We start from the raw sequence: 20,419 nt of genomic DNA on the forward strand, positions 1-20,419 counted from the left end.
AACATACGGATCCGGGGGGTCCCTCAGAAGGATGAGGGGGCGGATGTCACTTGCTACCTACAGGACCTCCTCCGGCACATCTTGGGGGAACCTGTTGATTTTCTCATTCGAATTGACAGAGCACACAGAGTGGGGCTTCCCAGGGGAGCTGCCGCCCCGCCGCCGGACATTTTGGCTTTTCTTCTGGATTTCCCACTCATAGAGAGGCATATACTTTTCTGATAGGCGACACACGCCTGACGATCGGCTCCATCTTTGCCCCGAATACGGGACAGGAGGCGTTTTTGAAAGGCGCAGCTTCAGAGTCACTTCAACCCTCTAATTCGCTCCTGCTCATGGGTGGGGACCTCAACTTGGTTATGGACACAAACAAGGACTGGTCAGGGCATCGTTACGGAGACTCGGGCGCTATCTCGGTGACTGGAATAGAGTGGCTGCTGGAGAGAGGCCTAGTAGACCTCTGGCGGGCCAAACATCCTGACGCAAAGCAACTTACCTTTTACTCCCACGTACACCGCACATATGCCAGGCTGCACTATTACTTAGGCTCCTCTGAGCTGCTTACAGCCCTTGACGAGGTTTGCATAGTGCCTGCAGCCATATCGGACCATGATGCGGTGGAGATATCGCTTCAACTCCCTGCGTCCCCTCGCCCCCGCGGGTCATAGCGCCTACGCGAAACCTTCTTACAGAGACCGGAGGTTACTAAACGGCTGCACAAATGCATCACTGACTACCTAGCCATTAATGATACGCTGGAGATAACGATGTCGGCTCTATGGGGAGCCCTGAAGTCGGTAACACGCAGTGAACTCATTGCAATAGCCGCGGCAGAGGCCAAAGACCGCAAGGCGAAGAGAGATGCCCTCACCGCTCAGGTTTCTGAACTGGAGAGAATCCACAGCCGCACCTGCGCTCCACGCGTCTGGAGACAGCTGAAGGCAGCTAGGGCCCAATTGGCCAGTCTGGACAGTGACAGGGCGGAATTTGCTGTGCTCCGCCTTCGTCATACATATTATGTTGGGGGTAACAAAACAGGCCGCTTACTTGCCAGTGCCTTGAAAGCTAGGACCCAACGCTCCAAGATCTCCGGCCTTACAGATGATTCTAGCGGCGCCCTCACTGAGGAGACTCAGGTTGCGGAGGTGTTTTGGCCTATTATGCCTCACTATACGGGGCTGAGGCGGTGTCTCTTGAAGTGGTCGATGCATATGTGGATACGGCAGCGATTTCCGAACTCTCTCAGGCAAATGCAGAAGCCTTGGACACCCCCATCCGTCTGGAGGAGGTGCTAGCTGCTATATCCCGCCTCCGTCCGCTTAAATCTCCGTGCCCGGGCGGCTTTTCGGCTGGATTTTACAAAACCTTTAGCTAACTGTTAGCTCCTGTCCTCACCAGGCTCTTCAATTCCTTTGAAGGCCCAAGCACCATTCCCCCGGATATGTTAGCAGCTGAAGTGGTGGTGCTGCCTAAACCGGGTAAGAAACACACGCACTGCTCTGCATTTAGCCCTATATCGTTGCTAAACCTTGACCTGAAACTCTTCACCGGCATTCTAGCTGCACTTCTTGGTCCATGCCTACCTGGTATCTTGGAGCCTGACCAATCGGGCTTTGTGCCTAACCGTCAATGCAGTGATAACACCAAACGGGTACTCCACCTTAAAGACAAGGCCCACTTCCAAGACTCAGATTCCGCATTGTTAGCCATCAACGCTGAGAAGGCGTTCGATCGCATCGATTGGACATACCTACTGCGAGTCCTGCCGCGTTTTCGGCTGGGGGACCACTTTCAATCTTGGGTTGTCTGCTGTTACCATCGCCCCCAAGCTCGGGTCCGTTTGGGTGGCCTCCGATCGGACCCGTTTGAGATCCAACGAGGCACGAGACAGGGATGTCCCCTTTCCCCCTCCTGTTTGCCCTGTATATAGAGCCCCTGGCGCAGAAGATCCGGGACAACCCTGACATCCAGGGCATCACCTTTGGCCGGGAACCCCACACAATCAGCCTTTATGCTGATGATATATTAGCCGCTCTTGACCACCTAAACCGCTTGGTACCCGCCTTTTTGGGGGAGCAAGACTTCTTCTGTGCTCTCTCAGGCTTTCGAATTAATCGGGGGAAATCCCTGATATTACCTTTGGTCAAAAACATCCATTCCAACAGGTCTACCTCTACGTATGGGAGCGATCCCCAGGTCACCACACAACTCCCATATCTGGGAGTCACTGTCACTTCCGCGACAGTATCGACGATAGCACTTAACTACAAGACCCTCACTATCCAGATCCAGACGGAACTTGCACTTTGGTCAAAGCAACCCCTCTCCCTACTAGGGAGAGTTGCGGCGGTAAAAGATGTCAGTCCTACCTAAGATCTTATATCTCTTTCTGACCCTCCCGGTCGTGCCCCCCATAGGAGTCCTCCCGGACCTACAGGCCGCCCTTCACCAGTTCATTTGGGAGGGTAAGGGGGCACGCTTACATAAACAGCTGGCATATAGGAGCATGGATGATGGGGGTCTTGGGGTCCCCAATCTACTGCAATATTTCCAAGCCTCTCAGCTCCGCTATCTGGTGGAATGGTACAGACCGGAATCTGAGAAGAGGTGGCTCTTCCAGGATAGGGCTATGGCTCAGACACCTCTCTGGAGGGTTCCTTTCCTCACCCAGCAGCACCGGCCATGATACATCTTAAACTCCCCTATCACCCGTACCACCCTGCGGGTCTGGGATTCAGTCGCTGTCAAGAAGGGCTTGAAAACATTTTCTTCTCCGTTCACACCAATCCCGGACAACCCGGAGTTCCCGCTGAGCAACAACCTTTATGCCAGGCTACACTTACACATACCACTGCTGCATTTCAAAAGGTTTGGCTTCCGTTGCTATCGCTCCTGTCCAAAGAATTCAATGAAATCACATGCCCCAGATACCTTCGTATTCTGCGCCTTACTGACACTACGCCTGAACCTCATTGCTCTTCTGCTTGATTGCTCTATCCACTCTTTGACTACCTCTGATACTGTCTCTGGCACATGGCACACTTGTTGGTGTGGGGGAGGGAAGGGCGGGTTGGAGATCGGGGGAAAATTCTGAATTTTGTTATTACCACTCTGTCCTCTTGTACTGCTTATCATTTGCATCTTTGATATCATAACCTTGCTATGGCATATACACCTCACCTTCTACTCAATTTCCAGAGAAGACATGTTTGTCTGTTTTGTTCGCTTTATATGCATAATACCTTTCCACTGTACTGTGATGCCTATTTCTGCATTAAAAATCAATAAAATACATTTGAAATTAAAAAGTTTAATTGGTATGTTTTTAATTTTTATTGAAGTATATTGAAGTTTAATTTGCTGATTTCATCAGTGATGCCATTTGACATGTGTTTCAGTAACGTCTTGAGTGATGGGTGATATCACAGACCATGAGTGAAGTCATGTGTGTGGTCATAAGCAGTGCATTGCAGGGGTGTAATCTAAAGTCCGTTCAGGTAACTATAGCTGCTGAATTTCTGTGTTTTTGTGTGTGTAAACTCAGAGCCTACATATAACGTCCCTGTAACCTTTGTTTTTTTCATTGAATATATATAACTTCAAGGTATAAAAAATGCTTCTTTCCTCCTCATGATTTGTTCATGTTTCTTTATTATGAATACATGCATCCTTGTAAATCAATTCAATGTTCATTGTCAGTGTGATTCTTAATACCCCAGTCCGCTGTGTGTTTCAGGGTCAAGCTGGAGCCCTCTTTAGAGTGTGAGTATTTCAACTCGGTAGTCAAAGATAAGAACAAGATGCAAAACTTATTGATGTTCACAACATTTCATGTATGAGAAATATGAGCAGGTCTTCCACACTATTTCTGTGATAAAATGAAATTTTGACACATGAAAAGTGCAATGTTTGGTGTAGTGGTTAATGGAATGGATTGTGAATGCTTTTGACAATAGTTCAATCCCCACTTGCAGAAAGTTTTATTTTACTTGAATGCAAGTGGTCCTTTTGTAAATCATACCCTAGTACTGTTGGACAATGTGTGGCCTATTTAGTCAAGCCAGTGAGCATCAGAAATGTGTGACAAGCTGCAGCATTTGGGATGGGGCACAAGGTTTGCTGTGAAAGGACTCCCTTAATTTGTGGAATGAGATTAGAGACAAATTGCGGAATCAAACGAAATGCATGGTACCAGTACCAGAGTGGAAGGTATATGTGTTTATAAAGCATGAAAAGCAACTGTGGATTTGTGTCATGTAAATGGAAATAACCATGGAAATAGGAGAAGGACTTGCATACTATTTTCATGATAAAAAAGCTTTGAGACAAGTAATTGCACCAGCAAAGCAGATGGTACAGTGGTAACTGTCATTGGTTATAAGTGCTTTTGACAAGGATTCAAACCCCACCTCAATAAAACTGTTTTTATATTGTTTTTCAATTGTGTTTTTTTATTTTACCCAAATGAATGACGTCCTTTCGTAAATCACCTATTAGCTCAGTATGGAGAATTGAGGCTTATTTAGTAAAGCCAGTGCGTGTCAAAAAGTTGTGACAGGCTGTGGCATGTTATGGGGGAGAGGAGGTTTACTATGAAAGAGATCCCTTAATTTGTGGAAAAAGAAATAGAGGAAGATTGTTGAAAAAAAAAATACAGAGGGTCAGTGTTAGAGTGAAAGACAGAATGGGTTAAATGTCTATAAAGCAGGAAAAGTATATAGAAGAAAATCACTATGAAGATGGAAAACGGATGTACACACCACAGCTTTGATAAAAATACATTTGACAAACAGTTTCATTATTTAAGTTGTTGGTAAGGTGGTAATGTAATAGAATATGGTACCTTTTGACAAGAGTTCAAACCCCAACAAAACAAACTTTTTTTATATTGTTTTTAATGTATTTTTATATTACTCAAATAAAAAGGTGTCGTTTGGAAATCACTCACCCACTATCACTATCTGTAGTTAGGCAAATGAAAGAGCATGCCGAAAATCTATGATATGCTGTGGCACTTAACACGAGTTGTGCATATGCCACATGCCAGAGTGACTCGTGTCAGATGCCTGGAATGGGTTTCAACCCTTCCTGCATTAAAGGTGGTATGCACGTGTGATGGTTCGAAGACACAGAGGGCCTCATTTATGAGGCCTTGCGTCAGTTTTGCGCTGCTGATGCATCACTTTTTGTGACGCATCGGCGGCGTAAAACATACGCCTTGTTGAGCCATATTTAAAAAGTGACGCATCTAGGTAGATGCGTCACTTTTTAAACCCCTGCGCCACATTATACCTGCGTCAGGTATAATGTATGCAGAGGGGGCGTTCCCCCGCAAAAAGCCTCGTAATAGTGACGCAGTGAAATCTATGAGATTTCACTGCGTCACTTTTAGGACGCTGTTGCGTCAAAATCTTGCGCAAGCCTCACAGCAGGCGTAAGACTGACGCAAGCCCTTTCACATGGGGCTTCCCCCATGTGAAAGGACGCATTGCTGGAGTTGCGTCACTTTTGTGACACACTCCAGCAATGTGTCACTTTTGCGCTTACAGATACGTCAGTGAAAAGTGACGCATCGCTGTTTTCACGCAGCGATGCGTCACTTTTCATAAATAAGGCCCAGAGCTCGGACCACAGGCCCTGCTTTACTTTAGCCTGTGCCTGGAGAAACAAACCCCAATGTATTGTATGTACTACTGTACCAACGCTGCTGCCGAAACGAACTTCTGGAAAACATTCATAGTGTGCTTTCCACTAATGTGGGTTGCATGAAAACCTAAATATTGAGCTTCATAGCCAGAATGCTATTCGATGGAAATATAAACGTTGTTTATAAAACTGTCTCCTTCAGAAAGACATTAAAATCAGATATAATGCATGAACTTGTTCTTATTGCTTCCTATTTTTTACAGTGCAACTGTTGAATACAGCCAATCCACTTGAAGCTTAAATGCACATAACTAAAAAACGCACTGATAATATTACAAATCAAATGCCACAGAAGGTGTAAAGATTGTGTTACAATTTAGCTTTCAGAAGTAGGAAAGTCAAAGTGCGATTTTAGCAGTTCCTTGTGAAATTGCTTCTGCCCAAGGCAAACACATGCACACGTTATGCTGTCATATGCAAAGTGTTCAACAAATTATAAAAAAAGTAATGCACATTTAATTTCAGTTAATTATTTTCAACACATATAGGGCAGTGAGGTGAAAAATGCGACTACAAAGTACAAACTAAGCATTCTTCTTCAAACACCTTTTATTGAAATAGTTCTTAATATCACAGCTTCAAATCAATAATTCAAGCGCATCTTTGAGAAACTCTTTCCACTTGATTATTTTTATAGGACAAAAATACTCCTAGTTGGAATAAAAAAAAAGACTTACCAGTGAGCTACCTTAGGGGCCTCAGCCTGCGTGGTGGTGTACGGATCAGAAACAAGGTGCTTATTAGATGGGTGGATGATGAGCGTGTTCAGTGCCCTGCATGTCTGGGAGACCATGAAAATGCAGGAATATGTGTTTTGCAAAGAACTTTCAACCAGGAATAGGTGAACCAGCCCAGTGTAATGCACTTCCAAGTAGCAGTAATGGAATCATATTCAATAAAGTGCCCGTCAGGATAGACATCTCACATCGTAGGCATTCCCCAATTTCTTTTTATTGTTCTTTAAATTTGAGCTTATTAAAAACCACAAAAAACAACAATACAATAATATTGTGTCAAATGACCAAGAAATAGAACAAGAGGAGTAAACATAAAATATGTAAATATGCTACTCTTTCACACAGGTATCTACGTGAAAGGGGCATGCAATGGGTGATGCTGTTGGCGTTCCATTGCAAAACCCATTGCTTTGTGACGCTGCCCCAGATTCACAAGGAGGTGTTGAATCTGTGGCAACGACAAAAACTAACTGCATGCAAGAGTAGGCGTTAAAATGGTGCATGAGAAGAAATGCTTTTATTTCTCCTCATTTTTGCTTTTTCTATGTGTGCTACATTCTGCAGCCACTTTGAAAGAGCAAAAAGCCATTAATGATTAATTATGTCTGGATTTTGTCCCTTCCTGCACATAAAAAATAATTAAATGATGATGATTTGCTACTTCTATGTGTACTGGGGAGAGGTGTGGTACTGCCGTCAGGGCGACTGACACTGGAATCTGGGGTTCACAGTTTGATCCTCGGTGCTGACGGCAGATTAGCCCAGCACCATGTGACTGTGGGCAATAGCTTGCTTAATCTTCTTGACGGCCCCCAGCACCAGGACACCCTTACGGGTGATTGTTCGTACTTTAGAAATGTGGATTGTCAGTATTATTACTGCAAAAAACAGCACACATAGAAGTAACAAATAGCCGTTATGGATTGTTTATGTGCAGGAAGGGACACCTTCCGGCATCCAACATCATTCCCTGCAATGCAGGCACCCTTTGACTATGGTGAAAGGCTGCCTGCATTGGCGCACAACAGCTAATTTAAGTACCAGCACTAGGGAAAATGCAGGGGTTCACTGTGTTGTAGTAAATATGGCACATCCAAAATGTACGAGTGCGGCACTGCCAAATTTGGTGCAGCTCCGTGCTCTGGCATTTTCTTATACATATGCCCCAGAGTTTTAAATTGCTACATTTCTCTACCTTAAGCCAGTGCAATTCTGTCAGAAGAGAACAAACCAAAGCACTTTTTAGAAGTCTGTAAAGAAGACTGGCTGCTGCGTTCTGAACCACTTGCAGCCTTTTTAAAGAGGATCCATCAGCCCCTGATAAAGGACTTGCCATAATCCAATCTGGATAAAATAAGGGCCTGAATGACTGGCCTTTGAGCAGAGAAAAGTAGAATCCAAAGGATTCTTCACAGCCATTTCAGAACCCTAGAACTGAGGCGTAATGGACAGATTGTTGTCCAATGAGAACCCAAGGTTTTTCACCTTTTGAACTGGTGCTGGAGTGCATCTAAGTTTAGAGGACAATACTTTGGGCCCCATAGGGCTGGTTCTTTCCCAATACCAAAACCTCTATCATTTTACCACTCAGTTTCAAAGAGTTCAAACTCATCCATGAAGCAACCCCGGCCAGGCATAAATTTGAAGCCAGAGAAGAACAATCCTGCACGGAAGACAAAGAAAAAAATATTTGTGTAGGAGAAAATGAGCAGGCCAAAGCTTTCTAGTAGTTCAGCCAAAGGATGAACATTGACATTGAACAGGCCCGGAATTTAGGCTGAACCCTGAGGGACCCCTGATGTAAAAGCATTTTGTGTGGAGGACACGTTTTCTGAGGAGACCTGGAAGGTACGGTCTAACAAAAAAGATGTCATCCAAGATGAGACCGTGCATTGGAGCCCTATAAAAACCAGTCTCTCCAATAGCAAAGCATGTGAAACAGTATCAAAAGCAGCACTGAGATCAGCACTGTGGCCTTGCCCTCATTGAGGAGCTGCCTGAGATGTTCTGTGACACCTAAAAGGATGGATGCCGTACTGTATCCTGCTCTGATACCTGACTGAGTGAGTTGTAACAGCTTGTGCATCTCCACAAAAACCTCCATTTGTTTGTTGATGTGCTTCTCCACACTTTTTAGCCATTATAGGAAGCATAGAAATAGGTGTATAGTTTGACCAATCCAGAGGGTCTAATTTGGATTTCTTCAGTAGAGATAAAACCATAGCATGTTTCCCATGATTGAGGAATCTACCAGTAGGAGGAGATCATGGCAAGGGAACTTCATTTTAATAGAGTTAATTCTGACCCTTCAGGAAATACAGAGTGGGTGAAATTGGATGCTCTTTCACCACACCGGGGTTGTGAGCCAGGACCAGTGACTTCATATCCCGGGCTCCCCTGCACCGTTGACACTGCTTTCTGTGCCCTGAGGTGCATAAATTGACTTGAGAGCACCCGCTGCGTGTGACGTTTTTTTGCCATACCGGGGTTGTGAGCCAGGACATGGGACTCCATAACCCAGGCTCCCCCTCGCTGATGACACTTCTTTCGGCACCCAGAGGCGCATAAGTCAACTTGAGAGCTCCCGCTGCATGGAACGCTCTTTTGCTGCACCGGGGTTGTGAGCCTGGACCAGGGACTCCATATCCCCGGCTTTCCCGCACTGCTGGCACTACTTTCTGCACCCGGAGGTGCATAAATCAACTTTAGAGCTCCTGCTGGATGGGATGCGACTGGGCAAAGCCAGGGCCAAGGGCAGCCCGTCCTTGCCCGTCATTGCCAGGAAGCGGTGGGGCAGAGCCACCCCTCCTATACCAGCCCGCCAGACTGCGCTGCTGGTCGATACCTGCTCCTTGAGGTACTGTGTCAGTTTTTCTCCTTTTTCACCTGTTGGCCCGGCGCAGAAATCGATCTGGGACTCTCTGATTGCAAGCAAAAATGTCAGAAAGTCGCTGAAACAACTAGGTAGCAATTGCATTGTTGACAGCATTGACAGCCTGATTAGCGAGAGCGAAGGCATTTTAGTGGAAAAACCAACTGCCGCGCACCACTCCTGGCCGATTCCCTCCCCGAATCCCTAGCCCAAGTCACTTACCCACCATCCCAGCAATGTTCCAGAAAACATCCCTTAAAGGGACCCTCTCACTCAACCAGGAGGTACTACTAGACACTGCAAGGAACTTCTCACCCCCACCAACTCTCACAACACCTCTAGTAAAACCACCATTATCCCTTGCGCAAACAGGTTCACTCCTTTATTGGACCTGTCTGATACCCCTAAGGAAGATACTCCCCAGCCACCTTCTTGCATCCACTGCTGCGATGACACCCGCATTTCATCTAGAACCCCAGGATACACACCAACTTATAAATATGCTTAGGGCAGAAATAAGGACCATGAGATCCATGAGATCCATGATCGAAGGCTTAACCACCTTAGTGAAATCATTATTGCAGAATGGTTCAACTCTTCAACAGTATGGCATTCCTGTATTAGGAACTCATTTGCAGCCCCCTCATAATCACTGCACGATACACCAGACAGACACCCATGGAAGGTGCACCATTTTATAAGGCCCCATCAAGCTCCCCCACTATCCAGGCCCACGACGAAGCTTCACTGGAATCCACTGCCAATCGTAATAACAATCCTCATAATATAGAGGCAGCGCAGGTTCCCCTCAACAAAGCTAGATCTACCCTTTCATCCCAGGGTCAGCAACTACTCTGCCACGGCCAACAGCAGCTGACCCATTCAGCCATTTTACCGTTACCACATGCACAGAAAATATACATGAACAATGTTCCGATAAAAAGAAGGGCATGAAGGTGAAGATTCTTTGACCAACAAAGTGATCCATTGGATCTGCCACGCCAGGGCCTGTCGCTCAGTAATCTGAGATGACATCGCTAGGGCTCAGAGGTGCACTTCTGCCTTTGAACCATTTGACTGTATCAAACTCACCTTCAAAGCGGCAGATCTGGCAGAAAACCTCATTGCCCTGGAATTTCGAACCTGTCCCCCTGAAGCGTCTTCTATCCAGTTATTAGAGCTATACATATTGTGACCAGAGCAGATAATCCGCCCCCAATCACTTATCCATTTTGGCTCTACCCTGGAGGTCAATGATTGACTACAGTGTGGAGCTCATTGGCATTCTGGATTATTTACTCCCTTAACTGCACAGCTAGCATTCCCAGCACTCCAGTTTTGCAGACTGTGCCCCAATTAAAGGGAGATAGCCATTGGAGGAAGTAGGAAGAAGCAGCTCCTTTGTTTACACTTGTGAGGTGGTAGGTGAAGAACCTCCCATATGTCTAGATTGTCAAGCACGGACACAGGCCCCAATTAGTAATTGCACCCCTACTCAAAATGCTGCACATGGCCCTGCATCTGATCAACAGCTGAGGATAATATTGTGAAACATGGCAGGGATAAGCAGCATAATGTTACTCCCAGATTAGAATGACCTAATTGAGGGTTTTGACATGTGTATCTTTCAGGAGACCTAGAGTTTGGTTCCCTTACATAAATCAGGTTTTGTTTGCTTTTGTTCACCTGCAACAACCATAGGGAGAGGGCTCCCATCAGGGGGACTGATCATCTGGGTAAATATGGCTCGGGGTTGTTGAATGACATTTCTTACAAGCTTCAGCCCTAATTTTCTGGGGTCAGCATTAGGGGCCCCAGGGGGGGAGTTGCAATTGATCTGTTAAATGTCTATGTGAGGGGGGCCAAAGGGGGCAAACCCTCACCTACCATTTCTGCACTGCAAGAGAGCTTAGCCATCTGTCCACCTCACGCTAGAGCAGTGGTAGCAGGAGATTTTAATTGCACCTTTGAACTGTTGGATAAAGAAGATCTGTTAGGAATTGAGGATGACAATACTAAATGGGCTGTCCCCTCACTAAACCTACCCACAGTCAAAGAATGGATGCAGAGGGCTCTCCAACTTAACACCCTTATTGTAGAGTTTGGTGTGAGGGCAGCTAACGGCAGAACACCCTCAGACAGACAGGGTGCTAGTACGTATAATAGAGCTAGCTGCCCGTCCCACATTGACTATATCCTCCTTGATGTGAGGCTTTGGGGAGACCTGATCAACATGAGTGTATGAACCCTCTGTGTGGAAGGCCCCTATATTGTGAGCAGTTTACACCTGAACTCGAATAAAGAGTTTTTCCCCTTAAATTGCAATAGATTTTTTAAATGGCTAAAGGTAGCCCTGAAAGAATCCAAGATTTTAAGTCTACAACACGACTTGGCTTCAGGCATACTTGAGCTCCAGGCTGCAGCCATCAGCGCAAGTGGGTCAGCTGATGTAGCTATGGTTTATTCTCGTACCGTTGACTGACTTAATGTACATTTTCCAACTCCTAAGTTGAGCAACAAGCCCAGCATGCCATTAAAAGGGCCCCACTCTTGATACACAAAAGATTGTAGGCATGAACAGTTACTCTTAGCCGCAGCAATCAAAGACAAGAGTTCCCCCTGATTAAAGCTGCCAGGAAGCACTACAGAGCTGCAAGATAGCTTAGGATGATTCCTGCTGGCAACAACTTAAGGAAGCAAGCTCAGCTAAGGATGTCAAGTCATTTTGGACCTTAGTTACCTGGGGTAGAAAGTCAGGAGCATGCTCGTCCACCAACCATATCACAGGCCAGGTATAGTATGACTATTTTCGGAGGCTTTATTGAACCTCCAAGGCCAAGGACAATTGACAGAGCACATCCCTGTCAATAGGGGAGTGCGACAGGGTTGTGTTTTGGCTCCCACCCTATTCTCTCTCTACATCAATGGGTGGTTAGCTTTCTGCAAGAAGACCCAGAAGATGCAGCAACCCTGGGGTGTGATAAGGTACCCACCCTCTTGTTCGTAGATTACACCCTTCTGGAGTGCAAGACCCCAGCAGGGCTGCAGCCACTGCTAAATAAGTTCCCACTCTTTTTGTGACAACCAGGGGCTGGTTAATAACGCCTTAAAAACACATGTATGGCCTTCAATCCCCATAAGTCCTATAAAAGTAACCCTTAGATAGGTGGGACATCGTTGGAAAGAGTTGGCACTTTTGACTATCTTGGAGTCCGACTCTCATATTGAATGTCATGAAAGCCCCACGTAGCAAAGATGCTGATGGGGCACAAGCGAGTGGCGGGAGCACGCACTAGGGAGGGAACATTGTTTCTCACACAGGAGACCGGTAGCCCCAGCCCTCCACGTTTATAATGCTAAAGCAGTCAGCACAGCACTGTAGAGAGCAGAGCTACACAGATTCGATAATGCTCATGATCTTTGCAGATCTGAGTATGTTTGTTAGGGACTTAGTGATATTGCCTCAAAACATTCCCCTTACCCTACTAATGCTTGATATGGGTACGCGGTCGATTGGCGACACAGCAATGTTGCGCCTGCTGCTTCTTTAGGCTCGTATTAGGCAGACCCCAGGACTCCTTCCTTACGCTGGAGCCCTCTTTGAGGTTATACAGATAGACACCGGCAGTAAAATAGGTTGGATCTCCAACATTAGGAAAATTATGTCAGCTTTGGGGCACCGAGCGCATTGGGATATGCAGGGACCACCAAGGAAAGAAGAGCTCAATCGTCTGTATTGGGAACGGGTGGAACATCAAGAAGCCTGAAATCCAAATGTGGGCAGATGAACAGCAGAATGTTATCTCCATAAGCAGACCATATACCTAGAGCCCTTTTTAGATATAATTCAGGTCCCACGGGACAGGATGCTATACATCCACTTTAGATTGGTCACACTTCCTGTCTGTATGACAACCGCAAAATGGCATCCATGCATTCAAACACCAAAGGACTGCGCATGCTGCAGGGCCTGATACAAAGTGTTGCCCACGTTATGTTTGCTTGCACAGCATATAATACCCCAAGGGGTAAGTGGCTAAAACCGATTTGCCGTCAACTGGGCACATGGGGCTTTTGTGTTGCCCTGCGCATCCTTAGGTCAGATCTCAGACCACTTTTTGCGTGCTGTGTGGCAAAGTCCCTTAGACATGCATGGCTTATTAGACCGAAGACCCTGACAGGAATGGTACAGCACTCAGCCAAATGAAGCTGACATGTAATTGCTGTAGGCCTTAAAGGCTGGTTATTTAAGCTTTAAATACACGGTATGTATGTGCACTTTCTGTTTTTAACCTATTTGTGCTGTATTTGTGCTGTTACCCTAAGGAGGGCTGGAAATCTTATGTATGTCTGCTGGGGGTCGCAACCTGAGCCTAATACATGGGATTGTACTAAGAAAAATTGTTATGCTGCTTCTTCCCTTTTATCATATCAAAAACAATGTTTTTATTGATAGATGTGTATTCATTTTGTAATTGATGATCCCGCTAACTGCACTTCACACCGAGGGTGAGGGTGTAGCAGTGTCCCTTGATGGATTGCTTCTTTATATTATTTTAGTAGGTTTCTGTACAAAATGTTTATCTTGTATCCCTTTTATAAAATGCCTTTTTATACCTTTTATGACACTAGCTGTCGAAATAAAGCTTATACAACAATATTATCATTTAGTGTTTGGATGATGTGGTCAAAATCCAATTTTAAAATTTCTTTAAATATTTGTGCAAACCACAATCCTAAATACTTTATTTTGAAGGATTGCCAAGCAAATCCTGTGTGATAAGATGTGCTAATTGCACAAAATATTTAAAGGTGATACCTCACATTTATCAGTGTTAAGCCGATAGCCTAATAAGTGGAAAAAGTGGTAACTTGCTGAAGAAAAGGAGGAAGGGAAGGTGTAGGGTTAGAGTAATATAGAAGGAGGTCATCAGCATAAACTGACATCTTAATTTGTTGAAACCCAGTATAAAAACTTGAAATATGTGTATCTGACAAATTCTGGTTAGAAAGGGGTCATGTGCAATAATGAACAAAAGAGGTGATAGTGGACAGCGTTAGTGTACATTGAAAAAGCCTTGAGCATTGTCAGAGACCAATCGACCCTTAACAAAAACGGACTGCTCAGGGCCTATGAGATCGGGCTAGAACAGGATAAATGTACCATACCAACATTTTTGCAAAAATGTTGTCATCAGTATTAACTAATGAAATGGGACAGTAATTATTGCACTGCAATTGATCTTTGTTTTCTTCTGAAGTTAAGCAAATCATGGCATCTTGGAAGGAGCCTTGAGAATAGTTTGCTGTATGGCTCCATCATGCAGACAAAACCATATGTCAAATTTTCAAAGCATTTACCAGAATCACCATGGTGGCAGTTCCTGTAAATGCAAGCGATGTCTGCTGGGACAGTGGACATCTTTAAGTTTGTGATAGGAGTTAAGAACTCTGCTATGGCGGTGGTGCCTAATCTATCTGGCAAAGTCAAAATCAGACCAAAATTCATGACCAGCTCAGAGTCGTCAGGCTTAAACCTATAGGCAATCCACAATGGACCAAGTGACATTGAGGACAGGGGTACAGCATGCAAGTGCCTAATTTTTTTCTTTTTTTTCAGTTTCATATAGAGTGAACTGGACACAAAGGTACTGGGCACTTTACATGAGCACCTCTTACTTTACTCAAGTTCACATTAATTCTTTTTTAAGGCCTGGGGAGATTAAGGCTCAGATTTGCTATGATTTTGCATTGAGTGTGGGTCTCTTTTGTGGCTCAGCCCCAACACAAAATAATTTTTGGCATTACCACCTTTTGTGGCTTTACCCTGTTTAGTGCATACAAATTAAAGGAACACAGTCCATAGCACTGCCTTGCATTAATTTACTCTGAGTAGACATTACATGGGTAGAGCATGGGCATTCCCATGCATCAACCCATGTATTTTGATGCAAAGCCAGATTTACGAAGACTTGTGAACCTTTGTTTGCACGAAAATGGTGCATCTATCCCACAGAGGCATAATACAGCTAAATCTTTATTTCTCCTTGTTACTTCCTCTTTCTATCTGTGTTGCAATTCTGCTCTCTCTCTTTCACACAACATAGCACAGCAAATTCCCTTACCTCGCCGGTGGTGTGAAATAATAGAAAATGTGCCCCTAAGTGATTTGCCCAAAATCACAGCATGTTGCGCCGAAGCCAAGACTTGGGCCTGGTACCCCATTTTCAAAGTAGGCAGCTCTGGCCGCAACCTTTCAAAATCAGGGATGCTTTATTTTAGGATGGATTTCACACCCCTTCCTACCCATTTTAACACAATTTTTTCTCTACATTTAGAGTGTAGACGCAAACCTTGGTTTTCAGGCTAGTGCAAGTGAGAACATATTTTTCTGAATTGACCAGATTGGCCCACATTTCAGTATTTGCGGAAATTAGAGACGACACACCGGCACATAGTTGTATCTGATAGGTAACCTCTAAAAATGCAAGGCCTTTGCACTCAAATCTCTCTCTATATTTATTCTGCAAGTCTGCTCATGATTGAAAGAAAACCTCAAAAAGCAAAAATAAATCTTACAAATAATGCATTCAGTATTGAGAACGATAGTCTTACTTTATAACGCACATAAACATAATCCTACAACCTGTAAAAATTTACGTCACCAAAAAGAAATAAAATCATTTGTTCTCTGAATGAATGTTCATATCCACTCTTTAAAAAGTATAGCCTTATTAAATACCAGTGATTGTTTTTCCAGCCTGAGCTCAAGTCAAACTCCTGTTGAATGTAGGTGAAAAAAAAACAGGCAAAATATGTCTTGCCGTCAGAATAAAATAAGTTTCTGTTGTAACATTTCTGTTATCTGCATGTTTTCTGCGATAAGCAAGGTATGTAGAGCAATTTTGTGGCATAGGTACTCATTTCTTCCATTCACTTTTTTAAGCAGCACCCAAAAGGCACAGAAATAGTTTTCATTAACTTATTTAAACATGTGTGGCAGCTGAGCATTTAGAACCTTCTTTAAAACAATTAGTGTTTCCTTCAAATAATATATCCAACCAAAGTATCTTCATGAATAGCAAACGGCGAGGAGATACTGACAGGTTTTATCAAAGTCAATGTTTATGCAAATCAGTAGTTTGGCTTCAACCGGCTATGCTGTCACTATCAATATCATCTCTGCATGTCACTGCTGACAGCTCTCACAAAAGCCTTCTAGCATTCAACAGACTTCGGAGCCTGGTAGCACAGAGACTCCAATTGGGTTCATAGGTGGGGGTGAAGGAGGGGACACACACTGAGCGGTCCTAGAATCATACTGCATAGCAAATGTACTTGCTGTAAAGAACAGCCGAACAGTAGCGGGTAGATTCACACTGTTTAAATCCCCTAGTCACAAAATCGTGAAGTACATGTGTTTTACAAACAGAACTGTTCCCCCTCTTTGGAACCTTTTGGAATCTCTCACCACCACTGAAGGAGGGATATGAGGCGATTCATTAATTGTGACTGGACACTTCTATTAATTGTAGAACCTCTGCCACCATATCATAAAAGCGTTCGCCAGACAATACATGTTTACTGCTGCTGAATTTAAAAAATATATCATTTATATCAGTACTGCAAAATTAAGTGATGTTTCCTGATATTATAGATTAAAGGACGAATAAAACATATGATTGGATAAAATAATACATTTATTGGACCACAAATGTGTGCAAATTATCAAATGAGGACTGTCTACATTTCTGATCATTCAATATTTTATTTCCAACATAGTGCTTGAATGGGAAAATTACACGTTTCTCTTCTGTGTCGAGGGGAAACAGCCTTTATATTGCTGTCTTTATAATGCAATACCTTTACAACAAATTCTTTACCACACAATGCCTTAAACACACATAAGCTTTTGCCACGCATGTCTTTAACATGCAAGGCAAGTATAGTTAAGGCAAGTGTGCCTGTTTGTATGAGTGTGTGTATGTATCTATTCACTAAACTAAACAAAGGTTAAATTAATGTTATAGTTAGGTGAAAATTTCAGTGACAACAACGTTTTAAACAAAAAAAACCAAAAATTTCAGTTATAATTATCACTTCTAATTATGACTTGTGCCATAAAGTAACTATAATTCACATCCCTGCCATGCACACCTTGCATTAATGAATGTGTTTCTAATGTTGCTGGCACGTTATCAATGATGTCAGAGATCATGTCATGAATGACGTAATATGTATGGTAATTAGCAGTAGTGAATTTCATCAGTTTTTTTGTTTGAAATGTTATGTTGTCACTAAATTGTTCACCTAACTTTAATGTTAAATTAACTTTGTTTTCTTCAGTGACTTTTCTAAGGATTTTTTAATCTAAAGAAAGATGTATTTACAATTCCGAACTATAGCGTCACTTTATTGTTTACTTCTTTCAGTGAATTTCAAGAGTTTTTCTATCGAAAAATAAAAAAATGTTTACCATACGTAAAACAACCTTCCACTACACATGAGCTCTGGCCACATGCAGTGTGGGGCTGGATACAGGGCCTGGCCTGCATCCAGGCTCTGTGTCCAACCCCTGGAGAGCAACCTACCTCACGCCATCCACAGCTTTCTGGTATGCGCAAGTGCAGTTGGTCTCACAGGTCCTGTCCCCACTCAGGCAGACTTACTAACTTTGTGAAAAAGTCACAACATCAAAATTTAAAAAGGGGACCTATTGGCTTTATCAAGGGTCAAGCATATCAATATATATAACATAGATCTAGTAACTTTCTCCAGAAATCACCAATATTTCTAATCAAATGTTTACTTCAGTAATTCACACAATCCAATGTTTAGCCCCTTCGCTGCTAGGCCTTTTCCCCTCCTGTGCTAAGCCATTTTTTGGCGATTAGGGTCAGTGCGCACTTAGGCCCCTGTAACTTTTTGACCACATAAGGTATCCACGCCAAATGTGCGTCCTTTTCTTTCAACTCCATGGGGATTCTAAAAATACCCAGGGTTTGTGGATTCCCTTGGAGGGGTCCCAGAAATTAGGCAAAATACAGTAACATTTTTGTTTTTTTTAGAAAATTTGGGAAAACGGGTTGCAAATGAAAGCCTCTGGGTTTTTCCCTGCAAATGTTATCAAAAAAGGGTTTCTGGGGCTGAAATCAGCATTTTCTCAGCTTTTAGGAAATGACAGTCTTTTGTCAGAGAACCAACATTTTTCACACAGTTTTGGCATTTTTCTGGGACATAGCCTATTCTTGCAATTTTTAGTGCTTTCAACCTCCTTCCAGTTAATGGTAGAAATGAGTTTGAAAGCAATATTGGATCTTGGAAAACTATACATTTTAGAAAAGTAGACACAATTCTGAATTCAGAAAGGGGTAATTTGTCTAAATCCATGATGGTTTCTTTATCGAAACTAACAGTTAAATATTGGATAAATTGAAAATTAGTTGAAAAAAAACAGCCTTTTGTCTCAACATTTTCAAGTGTAACTTCTTGTAATTTCCTCAGCTCTTTGAAAGCAATATACCGTTACATTCGTTAGACCTTCTTGGTTGTGGGGATATACAGGATTTGTAGTTTCGCCAAAAACCCAACGAACCCTGAGCCAAAAACTGAGCAGCAACTTGTAATGTTTTTCTATTATGTACCGGGTATAGAGCAATTATTCTGGAAAAATGTATACATGGAAAAATTGGTATGAAAGACACCTATTTATTTCTGAATTGGGTACAAATATAGAGTTTAGAAACAGTATATATTTCCACATTTTCAAAATTGGGAATACTCAAACCAGCATGAGAATTATTGGTCATTTTTCATAATGATTTTTTGGTTACACAATGTCTTTAATTTTGAAGGGAGAAATGCAGGAAAACTCAATAGGTAATAACAGTTAATTTACAAATCTGAATTCCCCTAAGTCTCCCTATAAAAACGGTACCTCACTTGTGTGGGTCGGCCTTGTGCCTGTGACAGGAAACGGGGAAAAATGCAACATGGTCATACCTCAATTTCACAGTTAAAAATTGACCTTTTTTGGCAAAGTGCCTACCTGTAGTTTTGCACCCTAGCTCTGCCGGCACCTAGGGAAACCTAGCAATCCTATACATTTTTGAAAAGTAGACACCCTGGGAAATCCATGATGGGGTGACTTGACTACTTCCCACCAGATTCTGTTACCCAGAATTCCTTGCAAACCTAAAAAAGTGTACAAAAAACCCATTTTCCCCACATTTCTGTGGTGAAAAGTTCTGGAATCTGCGTGGATCCACAAATTTCCTTCCATCCTGCGTTCCCCAAAGTTTTCAGAGAAAAATGGTGCCCCACTTGTGTGGGTCGGCCTAGTGCCTACGACATGAAATGGTGCAAAACGCAACATGGTCGCACCTCAATTTCGCAGGGACAAATGAACATGTTTTGGCAAAGTTACTAGCTGTAGTTTTTTAACCCTAGCTCTGCCGGCACCTAGACAAACCTAGCAAACCTATACATTTATGAAAACTAGACACCCAGGGGAATTTAGCAAGGGGTGACTTGACTGCCTCCCACCAGGGTCTGGTACCTAGAATCCCTTGCAAAGCTAAAAAATTGACAAACAAATGCATTTTCCTCACATTTCTGTGGTGGAAATTTCTGGAATCTGCGTGGATCAATGAATTTCCACCCACCCCGCGTTCCCCAATGTCGTCTGAGAAAAATGGTACCTCACTTGCGTGGGTCTGCCTAGTGCCTGCATCAGTAAACGGCATAAAATGCAACATGGTCGCACCTCAATTTTGCAGTGAAAAATTAGCCTTTTTTGGCAAAATGCCTACCTGTCATTTTTGAACCCTAGCTCTGCCGGCACCTAGAGAAACTTAGCAAACCTATACATTTTTGAAAACTAGACAGGCAGGGGAATTCAGTATGGGGTGACTCGACTGCCTCCCACCAGGTTCTGTTACCCAGAATCCCTTGCATATCTGAAAAACTGACAAAAAATGCATTTTCCTCATATTTCTGTGGTAGAAAGTTCTGGAATCTGCGTGAATCAACAAGTTTCCTCCCACCCCGCATTCCTCAAAGTCTTCTGAGAAAAGGGCCACCTCACTTGCATGGTTCTGCTTAG

At 43.5% G+C, this 20,419-nt stretch overlaps 1 protein-coding gene across 1 annotated transcript in view; it reads left to right on the forward strand.

Annotated features, from left to right (window-relative positions):
• Nucleotides 1–767: 767 nt before the first annotated feature.
• The window catches only part of LOC147751298 (uncharacterized), a 37,085-nt gene continuing 17,433 nt past the window's right edge, over nt 768–20,419 (forward strand). The window contains exon 1 of the mRNA XM_086933184.1: nt 768–1,026. Within this exon, the coding sequence (XP_086789310.1) occupies nt 768–1,026 (259 nt within the window). The remainder of the gene's footprint in view (nt 1,027–20,419) is intronic.

The sequence above is a fragment of the Lissotriton vulgaris genome, chromosome 1_1 (assembly GCF_964263255.1).
Source record: "Lissotriton vulgaris chromosome 1_1, aLisVul1.2, whole genome shotgun sequence".
NCBI lineage: Eukaryota > Metazoa > Chordata > Amphibia > Caudata > Salamandridae > Lissotriton > Lissotriton vulgaris.